Genomic DNA, 12900 nt, shown 5'->3' with positions numbered 1-12900 from the left:
TTAATTCAAAACTCGGGTCTTCCAATTAATGTAAGCTACAATTCAATTAACATGGGTGAACATAAAACCAATAAACCCATCAATGAATATTTTGGCATATTAATGGATGTAAGCATCAACCCAATTATTCTGAGTTAGCACAAAACTAGTAAACCCATCAATCAATACTTAAGTAATTCCTAACCACTACCTCTACTGAGTCAAAACCTATCTTAACGAGCTAATTGTTCAATTAAATCTAGTTAAAACCCACATATATTCCTCCCTCGATATGTTTGGGATACTGGAGAGGTAGCGACTCATAGTTGATAATTTTATTTTGTGGACATTATAGCATACCGTCCTCTGATTGTTGTAGATTAAATATGTTATTATGCTTGGGATGATAGAATAATGGGATCTTGATCAAATATATCTCCACTTGCTCTACCATCCCTAGTCAATTCATTTGAAGCATAGACATTGAGCCTGAGTCTACTTAAGTTTATGCAACTATTCTTAATTGAGAGCGTTCTTCTACCAATGGAAGAAATAATTAACTATAGGAGATTTCAAATATAAGAAATCTTGATTCTAGATCTAAATAAATTTTGATTCAAGCAACGAGGAAAATCTTATTAAAATTAACATAATATATCATATGAAAACAAACTCCCAAGCTCAAAGAGGAGTTCAGGCTTTTTTGTAACATAGTATAGGCAAGGATAAGATTAGAGAGAGTCGCCTTAGATGGTTTGGTCACATAAAATGGCAGCCTTTCTGATTAGGAGAGCTAATATATTAGATTTAACCTATGTTAAGGAATGTAGAGGTAGACCTAAAAAGACTTGGTTAGAAAATATTAGAAATGACATTTCTTTATTAGATCTAAATGAAAATTTGACTTTTAACTTGACACAACGGAGAAAAAAGATTCATGTAGCCGACCCCATATAATGGGATAAAGGCTTGATGATGTTGTTGTTGTTGTGATATAGGCATGGAGGTGGGCTCTTTTGGAGGGGCTTGACAAGCCTCAAGTGACAATGTAATTAGACCCCGTAGAGGCCAAACTGAGAAGATGAAATTTCTGCCTACATGTTATACTTTATATGTAACATGTATACGACCATACGAGTAATTTCAGAACTGTGGAAAACATTGCTTTGTTGCAACTACAAATGATTTGAGGCTTGATCATAATGATTTTTATGCTTATTTTCTAAATGAAAATTGTCTCAGTCAACGATAGAGTGTCTTTGTTATTTATAGGTCATTTATAATTCTTAATTAATTCATGTGCATGCTGTCTTTCATTTCAAAACACTAGTATCCATTTTTTTCATGTACAGTGAAACTTCTTTTTTTGAAGACTGCTATTCTTCTAATAATAAGGCTAGTGACTATCATCAATAGCCAATGCATTGTATTTGTTTTTCGTATCAATCACATGCTTGCTTTTTTTTTTTTTTCCTCAGGAGTCTTAGAAATTGCAACTTACAAGGAGAAGTACCTGATTTAAGCAGCATACCCCAACTTGGCTACTTGTAAGTGCAAGCATGCTTACCTGGCAATGGTAGCAGCTAATGCACTGCTACCGTTTTCTCAAGAACTATATATATATATATATATATATATGTTGGACCGTTAGTTACTGATTTTAACGTAACATTTCATGTTTGCAGAGATCTTAGCCAAAACAAATTGACCGGAGCCATTCCATCTAATAAGCTTTCTAATAATATTACTACAATGTATGTCCTGCTTTAATATTATTCCCTTCTCTTAAGTGCTCGTTTTATTTGGATTAATGAATATGTCTTGAACCACATTTATTTGAAAGATTTTGATGGCCTTTTGCAGTGACCTGTCGAGCAACTCTCTAACTGGTCCCATTCCTGGAAACTTTTCTGGTCTTCCAAATCTCCAGAGACTGTGAGCATATTCTTACTTGTTTCATTATATTATCAATTTGTGTTGCTGTATCTTTGTAAGAGGTGGGGTTTTGTAGTGCTTCTATTGATCGGTTATATCATGTAGGCTTAAGTAAGGCATCAAATTGTTTATATTTGGTATTCGTAGGATAGTTTATAAATGTAGAATTTCATAGCAAAAAGATGTAAAGTGTTCATCTTGAAGAACTAGGTGATCCTTACCAGTCTTACTAGGTAGGATAAGCAGATCCCTAAACCACTGGATGGATTATATATATATGGAATGGTATAACCTCCAATGAAGGATAGTGGCTTTCATTCTCTCAAATCTTCTTCTCTTCTATTATTTGACTTGACCCTTAACTCTCTATGTTGGAAACCCTTGTTTGAACCAATGTTTCATTATGAAAATGTTTGTTTGCTTACATGAATGTAAGTAGAATTTATTTGTTGTGAAGCATGGTAGAATTTGTTGCCAGTCTAGAGAAACTTTGCCATCCACTAGATTGTGGTAGGAATGCAAAAGATCCTTAGCTTGATTAAACCATTAAAGGAAGATGCTGGATGGGTTGGGTTAGTTCCGCTTGGTCAAACCTGGACTCAAGCTAACCAGGTGTGGCTAGTTGTCCATGGACTAGGTACGACTGTTTATATCTTTTTGGGGTTGACACACCATATGAGATTTTTTTGGCATCAATTCAGCTGAATCGAGCCAAATCATATGTAGATTAAACCCTTTTGATTTGTCTCAGGATGTGTGATTGAAGTGAAAGGGACATTTAAGATTTATAAAATATACATTCAAACAGTTGGACTCTATTTTCATGGAGTTTTAGGGTTCATTTTGTCCACATATAAAAAACTATGCTGTTTCATTTCTTAGGCTTGATTTAGTACCGAAAAAAGAAATTCCTCTAGGTAAGGAGGCGTTCAATGATCTTGATCTGAGTGTCAATATCAATTTGTTTCTTCTTAATAATAGATGCAGCCATTTATGCATTTTATCTTCATTACGTCGTGTTGTCAGTGTGTACCAATGCTTGCTTATTTTCTTCATGCCTGCTGCCATCTATATTTCCAGTTTCTTCTTTTTGATATCATCTCCTTGGTATTGACCTATATTTCAGTTCGTACAATATTTTCTCTATGTTCTAATTGTACAATTTGAAAGTTGAAATTATTTTTGTATTTGCATTTTTTGTCAAGTCTTCCAATAACGGTGTTTTTATAGAGGAAACCAAGTAATGGAACCAAGTTTTAACTGAATTTTCCATGCTCCACATTTTTTGCAGTTCACTCGAGAACAATCATCTAAATGGTTCTGTTCCAAATGCTGTATGGAAGAATATGGTTTTCACTGGAAATAGAAGTCTTCTTCTGTAAGAGCTAGTATAGTGCACTTTTTTTATTGAGTTGTTTCATGGAGTTTTTGCTATATAAATTTGTTCTGATTTCTGTTTATGTTGCAGGGATTTCCAGAATAATGACCTCACTAGCTTATCTTCTCCTCTAAATCCTCCTGCAAATGTCTCCATCTTGTACGTTTTATTTCATGTTATTTTTTTTTAATCATTTTACAACTTTCATTGCATGAAAGCTATGACAGATCGGCCCGTTCTTGTAAAAATTATGAAAACCAGGGCTATCTTATGCTTCTTCATTGTGTTCATCATCTAGCTTTATCATTTTTCCATAATTTTATTCTATAAATATGTCTCTCTCTCTCTCTCTCTCACAGATCTAATAGTTTTTTCTTATGCAGAAGATTCTTTGTATGTGCTTTGAAATACATGTGCGCAGGTTTCTGTTCACAATTTCTTTTCCTTAATTGGGTTGCTAGAAACTTATGTCTGTTCGAATATAATTAAACAAAAAAAGAGGGATAACCAAACCACGTCGTCCATGTCGTGGCTGAAGCAACTACTTGTGCAATTCGTATAAGACGGCGAATAAACAGAAAAATGGGACTTACGTAAATTTAGTTTGACTCTCAGTTTTTGGCTCTTGTTCTAATCGCGTACGCAACCTTCCAGCCTTCTGTCCTCCGCAATAGCCTGCACCGTCCGGTTTTCACAATCCTGTACCAATCAGGTGTTCCGACCGAACAAATCTCAGTCTTGTAGCTCGGCGTTCCGGCTTGCTCCACTCACGAATGACTCGTTACACGCTCTGCCTGCACGTACGCCACATACGTGCAATCCAACGACTCCGCCTGGTACCTTCGTCTGCTCCCGAGCCCCACACGTGAATAACCCTTAGGGATTTAAGCTTGCTTTTATCCATCTGTAGCCCAAAGTCGACCACAAGAGCTGCACTTAAAAAAAGAGGAAAATGTTGTAATCTCCAAATTGGAGAGTCAAAGACAATATTGTGGTCGATCCTTCCCCAAAACCTCGATCATCTATTTTGATCCGATCGAACAGACATAAAAGGGAAAGTGTCCTCCCCAAACTCCCCTCGCAAGGAGGGGGCGTTGAAAGGTTGCCGGATTTTTAAGGGGAATAAAATATATACAATTTTTAATTAATTTTACAGTATGAGAAAATTGAAGGCTCAAAGATCGATACCGGGGTCGATCCTTCCCCCGAAGCCCTTGATCGTCGATTTTGATCCAAATGAGTAGACCTAAAGGGAGAGTGCTCTCCCCAACTTCCCCTCGGGAGGAGGGGGAGGCGTAAGGCTACCGAAATGCCGGGGAAATTGCTGAATTACAAACATGTGCTCAAAGACTGGTGCCGGGTTCGATTTGCTTCCCCAAAGTCCTCGATCGTCGATTTTAATCCGGTCGAGTGGGTTTGAAAGGGCAAGTGCCCTCCCAGCCTTCCCTCGCGGGGAGGGGGAGCCATAAAGATGCCGAAATGCCAAGGAAAACTATCAAGCTTGGAATCTAAGAGCTTTAGTTAAATTTTAATTAAAAAATTCAATTAAACTAAATTTAACAATTTTAATTTGCAATTTAACGATCAATTAAATTTCTAAATTAAAACTCTAAATTAAGTAACCTAATTTAAAATCTAATTAAACAATCAAAACTTAATTTAATTAATAACTAGTTAATAAATTTAAATCTCCAAACTTAATTGAACTAATTAAATTAAGCAAGAAAAGGTTTAATTAATAAGATACATTAATTAATCTAATAAAAATATTAATTAACCAATTGATTAACTAATTAAATAACTAAAATCAGTTAATTAAGCAAATTAAATATTAATCTAATGAGCTGAGTGATTAATCAATTTTTTAAAAATCCACTTTAATTAATTAACTTTAAATATAATGAATTAATTTATTAATAATAAAATTAAAACCCCTTTTTAATTATTTAATGCCTCAATTGATTAATTAATATCAAAATTCAATTTAAGACATAATTAATTTTTAAAATAATTTAATTAAAATTTAGATAATTAAATTAAATTAACTAAGTAAACTTTAAATACATTTAAATTGATTAACGAGCGGAGCGGTTAATTTTAATTTAAACTTTAAACTTTTAATTAAACTAAAATAATAAAGAAATTTTAAAATGCAATTAGAAAATATTAAAGGGGAGCCACTCTGGTGAATTTTTGCTTTTTTTGGTTAAATAAAAAAAAAAACATAAAAAATCAATATTTTCCACTATCAACCCTAAGTACAACGCATACTAAATATAATCCAAACTCCTAAAACTAAGAAAACAAAAACTGAAAGAAAACTCCAAAAACTCAGGTATACCTAACCTAGCTCTTGGCAGCTGCAAGCTCCAGCTCTTGCAAATGCTAGCCACAAACACTTGCAAGCAAGTAAACTAAAGTCAGCGCAAGATGGTAAATGAAATTAATACTGTAAGCATAACACTAGTGCAATAGGTAGAAACAAGTAGTGGAAAAAAACAAAATGTTGTAGGCCAGATGGGTAATGGAACAAAACAAGAAAAGCTACCACTGAAACAAAACATTGGTGCTAGTGTCGAAGCAGTGAAGTGTGTAAAACTACATAGCTACTGCTAAAATCCCGCCAAACTAAATATCCGCTAACCCAGGTTCAACTAGCAACTTCTAATAAAGATCGTAAGTTCAACTTTAGTTAACACGTTAGGTGAAATCTCTAGATAAAAATAATCTAACCTTAAATCCCAATTACGGGACACTTTAATGGAAGCCGTAAATACCCACATGCCAGGGAAACTTTTAATTGAAAAAACCTAAACCTAAACCTACATGCTACTTTCAATGGAATCCATAAGACCTGCTACATGGGCTACTTCCAAGGAAGCCGTAAAATCAGCTACACGGGCTACACGTAATGGAAGCAGTAAGACCCAACTTCTCAAACTCATGGGCTACTTCTAAACGAAGCAATAAGTCCCGCTTTCAATTGAGCTATTAGAACTACCAAGCAAGGAGCATAACTCTAAAAGCTAACTTACAATTTACTTCCAAGGGAAGCCATAAGATCTATTATTTTAGGAACTTCCAAGGGAAGTATCAAAACCCTCAAACTAAAACCCAAACATATGGGCTACTTCTAATAGAAGCAGTAAGATCCACTTGAATGCAAACTACAGGCGACTTCCAAGAAAAGCAGTAAGCCTTGTTATTTTGGAGACTTCTAAGTGAAGCATTAAATCTCTAAACATACGGGCAACTCCCAAGAGGAGACGTAAGCACTGACCCCAAATCCAAATCAAATTACGGGCAAATTCTAAATGAAGCCATAAGACCCAATCTAAATTTCAACTGCGGGCAACTCCCATGCCCTATATGTCCCAACCCAAACCAACAAAACCCACAGTCAACCACTTTAGTTTACTCGGGTTCCCTCATAAGCAAGCTATGGTTGTTAATCAGATTCCCTGGATATTTCAATCAACAATTGTTAGTGTTGGTAGACTGAAACCTACGGTATACCTGAGAAAAAAAATCACGAGATATTGATCGGATTTCCCTTCATCACCCACAACCAAAATTAAAATTGTTGCACGTCTAAATGTCAATTCATCCTTAATTGAGAGTATTCTTCTATGCGTTAAGAGGGTAATTAATTATGACGGCTTCTCTCATAGGAAGTGGAACCCCTGAACTAAATAAACCATGATGTCGATCATCTGGGGAAATCTGATTAGTTTAAATTCTAATCTACCTCGGAGAAAATGGGACCTAAAGCTTGCGAGCGCCATCTTTCATGAGCGAACAATGCCTAAACTTCTTGGCCTTCTTTCAAATTGTTTATACTTTAAGTTTGATTCTTTTATTTTTGACATTAACTGAAGGTATGCATTTTGTTTTCCTGTTATATTTAATTTAGTATGCATCTTCTAATAATGGGGAGCCCTCTTTATAAAATTTCCCCCCATTATCTTTTATCATCTCCTTTCTAGCATTTGTAATATTTTTCCTTTGGTTTAACTGGTGTGTGAATATACAAAAATAGATAAGAAGGCTTCCTAAGAGGAACTCCAAATGTTAGACAGGTGCAATTGCTGGTTAGAATGTAATTACCATCTAGAATTGTTTATCCACAAGAGTATGTGTAGCTCATAGAGCACATATACTTATTTACCTTGTAATTGCATGCATTTAATTATGTGTAGGGAGAAAAGTCAGGTAATTTGATAGGAAATACTTGATTTCAAGTAGTTCCTAGCCAAATCTGAAGTAAAACAGCAAGAAAAACTGCTGTTTACAGCAATGGACAGCAGGTGATCATAGGAAAACAGCAAGAACTAGAGAGAAAACTGAGAGAAAACTCAAGTCAAGACTTGTATTTCACTAGTAGATGAATAAAATAGCAAGACACAATTGATCCTCAATTCGAGAGGAGGATCGATCTCTCCCAAATCTCTGGCAACGCCAAGAGTCAAAGAAAACCTAAATCTAAGAGATCTCAAATTTCATCCAAATTCAAGATGATCAAACCCTAGGAAAATCAACTATTTAATGCATACAAATCAAAAGGAAATCCCTAAACAGTCCCTTCATTCAAATTCCTTCCTAATCTTCCTCAAAATTTCTTCTTAAAACGCTCCTGCAAGGTGTGCGGCTCGCGCGGCCTCCGCTCAGGCGGAAAACTTCCGCTGTTTCGCGTCTGAGCCGGTCCCGCGTGGACTGGCTGGACCTGTCTAATAATACTCCCCTCCCGAAAATCCACCTTATCCTCAAGGTGGAGATATGCTCGTGTTCCGGGGGAGATGGCCATCCTTAAGGTGGCTGAAAATCCTTACTGTATTGCTGAACTAAAGACTGCACGGAAAGAGAAACATCTCCTCCCTCTTTCTATCTGATCGCATCCAGCCTATGTAATCCCACCAGACAATCTTTTCCCACCTCTTGTACGTCCCTAACCATGGTCTTAAGTGATGTGATGGCTTTGGATAGCCCTGCATCTACCCTTATGACCACTCTTCTCCCATCTACCATTAATTCTATCATGAGTGCTCCCCAATTGTCCTTGGTTTCCCCCAAGGTTTGCAACCACTTCATCCCCAGGATGACATCAGTGCTTCCTAACTCTAGTGGGAGAAAGTCATCCCTTGAATCCCATGGATGGTCAACACCACTCCTTTACAGATTTCTTGGCCTTTCTCCACCTTCCATGTACCCATCATCACCCCATAACATCCAGTGTCCACTAATTTCACTCCCAGTTGGTTGACGCCTGAGTGGAAATGAAATTGTGGGTAGCCCCACTATCAATTAGCACCACCACCTCACGGTCAGTTATCTCTCCTTTCACTTTCATAGTCTGACTCGGAGTGAATCCCACTACAGAGTTTAGAGAGACTTCTGCCATATCCAGGTGCAACTTCTCCTCCTCTTCAGATCTGCTCCCACCTCCCTCCTCGTCTTCCTTGTCTTCAGAGACAAGGAGAACATGAAGAGTTTGGTCCTTGCACCTATGCCTCAGCATGTATTTCTCATCACATATGAAGCACAATCCCTTTGCCCTCTTCTTCTGCATCTCCTTCTTTGTCAGCCTCTTGAAATTTTTCCCACTCCCTCCTCCTACTGGCTTCTCTCGGGTGGTCTCATTAATGTTGCCTGATGCAGGCTCCTTGGGTGCTAGAAGAGTGGTCGTCGTCCTATAAGAGCCTCCTGAGCAGTTTCCTCGAGCCCCTCTTTCAGACTTCTTCTGTTCTTCCATCAACTGGGCCAACTCCATGGCCTTGCCTAGATTCCTTGGCTCCAACACTCTGACTGCTATTCTTACCTCCGGTTTCAACCCCTTCATGAAATTTTCTTCCAGGGCTGACTCCGAGATATGATCCATCCTACTAGCCAGATACTCAAACATGTCCTGGTAATCTGCCACCGTGCCTTCCTGGGTAAGGGTAAAGAATTGCTCATAGAGGTCTCCTTCCTAATCTGCTCGGAAACGCTCTAATAAGCATTCTTTGAACTCCCGCCAGCTCCGGATAGGCTCGCGTCTGTCACGCCACTGATACCAGGCTAAGGCTTTTCCCACCAAGCACATTCCCGCCGCTGTCAATTTCTCCTCCTCTGTCAGCCCATTGACAACAAAATATCGCTCAACCTTATAAATCCACCCATGGCCATCCTCACCCTCAAAGATGGGCATCTTCAGCTTCCTCACCTTTGGATCTCCTCCGTTTTCCCGATATCCTCCATAAACTCCCATTCCTCTAAGGGGAAGAGCTCCCCAAGTGTCCCGATCATCCCTCTGACAATTATACTCGAACCCCTCTTCATACTCTCCCTTCTTCCTTCAAAATCATCACTTCGACGCTGAATTCCTTCAAATTCAGCATCTCGACGATGAAGTTCCTCCCTTCTTCCTTCAAAATCAGCCCCTCGACGCTGAATTCTTTCGAATTCAGCACCTCGGCGATGCAATTCCTCCCTTCCTTTTTCAAAATCAACACCTCGACGCTGAATTCACCTCGGCGATGAAATTCCTCTTTTCCCCTTTCAAAATCAGCATCTCGATGCTGGATTCTCTCAAATTCAGCACCTCGGCGAGGAAATTCTTCCCTTCTTCCGACAAAATCAACCTCCCGTTTGTCGTATCCCCTACTCATCTCTTCTCTAGAAAGCGGTTCTAGAGGGGGCATGTGATTCTCCTCCTTCAGGATCTTCACCTCCGAATTCCTCTTCCCCCGCAACGGGTTCAGATTTCCTCCCATGCCATGGCCGTCGGTGGTCTCTCTTACTTCTGATCTCGCCGGATTGGTCTTCCTTTCAAGTAACTTCTTCATCATTTCTTCCATAACCATGAACTTCCTTTCCAATCTTTCATTGTTGGAGGTGATTTGATTTTGAAAATAAAAAAATTTTCCCTCCAGATCTGATTTTAACTGTCCCAATTCGCCTTCCAATACTTCAACCTTCTTTCCGGCCATCATTCTTGTAAAACCCTTCAAAAAGCTTTTTTTTTGTGCTGTTAGTCCCGTACGAACTGGTCTTAGTCCCGGACGAATTGAAGAAATTATGAAGAAATCTGTCATTTTCGTCTGTACGAACTTGGAACTGTCGGGACGAACTGTCTGTACGAACTGAAGATATGGTGAAGAAAATATGCATGTTCGTCTGTACAAACCTGGAAGAGTCGGGACAAACCAACCCGAGGGTTTCGTCCCGGGACGACGAAATTGGCATTTAATTTCGTCTGGACGATCTGTGTATATGGGAGATCGTCCCGGGACGAACAGGACATCGTCCGTCGTTTTCGTCCGTCACCGTAGTTGGGAAAGTTGACCGACTCGAGGTAAGGCACATTCCGCCTTTCTCAATTTTCAGAAACGAGGATTTTGACGACTTTTCTGTGTCATGGTTTCATGATATATTATAGATTTGATCATTCTGAATAATATGATATGATTTTATTGCATTTTCACTATTAAATATATACATAAAATTTTTTGAGTAAAATGAGTCGGGAAAACCATATACTAAAAATGGGTTGGAATGTGATGTACTATGATTTGATATGATAATACTAAAATATGAATTGGGCTAAAATAACTGAAGAACGATTAATGCGCATTGAACGGATGTAATATACTGTACTGATATTGATTTGATAGAAAATGTAGTGATTAATATCAAATATATGATATGATACCCTCATGTGATATCCTCAAGATCCACGTGGTCCACTGACGAAAGAATGGATATGAGTTATAAGGAGCTAGAGATTGATTGGAAGTTAGGAGTATGGGTGACTATCACGTGTTTCAAGGGAGGTTAGAAGGAGTACACTGATTTGCGACTAGCTGGAAGTTGTAAGAGCATGAGTAAGATACCCTCATCTAAATATCTGATAGAATATTAATTATTAATTACTGATACTGATTATTATTATTGATTATTCATTATTGTGTTAGACCAGTCCAGAGAGGACCGGTCCAGCCAGCCCAATCCAGCGGGCCGGATCTCTTTTACCGAAGGAGAAGGCAGGCGGAACAGGGGGGAGTTCGGCGGAAGCAGCAGGGAGGGGCTCGGTGGGGTCCACTTGAAATTCAAATTATTTCTTGGAGCCAAAAGGAGGGGAAGTGAGGGTAATTAGGTCCTTTTATTTCTATTTTGAATTGTATGCATTAAGTAGGGAGTAAAGGGGAGGATTAGGGTTATGTGATTTTGGCTTTTGAAGTTTCTTGTTCTTCTTTGTTGGTCCGGGCTCTAGATCGAATTCTAGAGATTGGGAGAGTGCGATCCTCCTCTCGAATAGAGGATCCTTGTATCTTTGCTATTTTCCTTGCATCTACTAGTAAAATACAAGTCTTTTCTCCTATTTTCTCTCAGTTTTTCCCTGTTTTTCCCACTGTTTTGGCTGTTTTTCTGCTGTGGACAGCAGTTTGCGCGGAGAGTTATTGTGATACTTGAAATCAAGTATTTCCTATCATATTGTTACTGATGTTATAGCTTATGCTGTACTAATATTAACTACTATTATTTATTAATGACTATTGTTACTATTAATATGTTGGACATTGAGGATACTGAGACTAATACGGGCTATAGTATTGACACTAGTCACTATTACTGATTACTTATTGCTAATATGATTACTAATACTAACATTATACTAATATTATTTACAATTACTGATACGGATCATTATTACTGATGTTGTAACTGATTATGTAATAGACCGAGATGTGATGTACTATAGACTAAGCAATTCGTACAGATAATCGATATAGATATTGATGCATAGATTTTTTTATATGATTTACAATATATTATTTTTATATTGCATTGATTTCAGTTGTAGGATTTTAATTACTTGCTAGGCTATTAGCTCATTATGTAGTTTAAATAATTTCAGGTAAGGAACCTACAGCTTGAGGTTGTGTATGCAGTGATGCTAATGTAGTTTTATTTCAGCTTTTGGTTTATGTATTCTTTTGTAGCTAGTGTGACTATTGTACTGTTTTGAACTCTAGACGTAGCATGTAAATATTGATTATAGTAATATAAAACATATTTTCTATTGTTATATTTTTTAATGCAATTAATAATCTCTGAATATTAAATTGATATGGTTGTAAATGATTAATCATTGATTGTTAAATGAAAAGATAATAAAGAGAGAAGAATAAAAAAAATTCTTTCACTATAGATCCTGGGCGTCACACAGAGAATACCACATAAAGAAATTGAAATATAAAAATCAAAATTATAAATAACCTTAAAGTATTTTAAAATTTGACGTTAAAATGCTTGAAAATAAGTAGATTTTATGTATTAAAAAGAAGCGGAAGCATAGATAAAAAAAGAAGCAACTTGAGAAAAAGAATAAGAAATTAAACATAAATTTCCCCATCTATTTGAATGTTGTTAAGGAATTTCAAAGGTAAAACTCTTATAAGAGAGAAGTGACATAAACAAAATGTTAAGAGCTACAATTAGAATTCTTCCTTGAATTATGTCCCATTTTTCATCATAATCTTACTTTGAACTAGCAATTTTACATCTTTGGTATGCTTGTGTCTTCTGGCCTAACCCATATTTTAGATTCAGTTTCTTAATTTTTCTCTATT

At 37.2% G+C, this 12900-nt stretch overlaps 1 protein-coding gene across 2 annotated transcripts in view; it reads left to right on the top strand.

Annotated features, from left to right (window-relative positions):
- Positions 1-12900, top strand: part of LOC110105785 (probable LRR receptor-like serine/threonine-protein kinase At1g06840) — a 49796-nt gene that overhangs the window by 17730 nt on the left and 19166 nt on the right. For both annotated transcript variants that reach the window (XM_020835424.2, XM_020835425.2), the window contains exons 10-14: positions 1458-1526; positions 1665-1733; positions 1843-1914; positions 3206-3292; positions 3383-3451. In XM_020835424.2, coding sequence (XP_020691083.1) covers positions 1458-1526; positions 1665-1733; positions 1843-1914; positions 3206-3292; positions 3383-3451 — 366 coding nt within the window. The remainder of the gene's footprint in view (positions 1-1457; positions 1527-1664; positions 1734-1842; positions 1915-3205; positions 3293-3382; positions 3452-12900) is intronic.

Source organism: Dendrobium catenatum, unplaced genomic scaffold (assembly GCF_001605985.2).
Source record: "Dendrobium catenatum unplaced genomic scaffold, ASM160598v2 fragScaff_scaffold_1656, whole genome shotgun sequence".
Taxonomy (NCBI): Eukaryota; Viridiplantae; Streptophyta; class Magnoliopsida; order Asparagales; family Orchidaceae; genus Dendrobium; species Dendrobium catenatum.
Note: the sequence above shows the minus strand (reverse complement) of the source record. Positions and strands in the feature narration are given on the sequence as shown.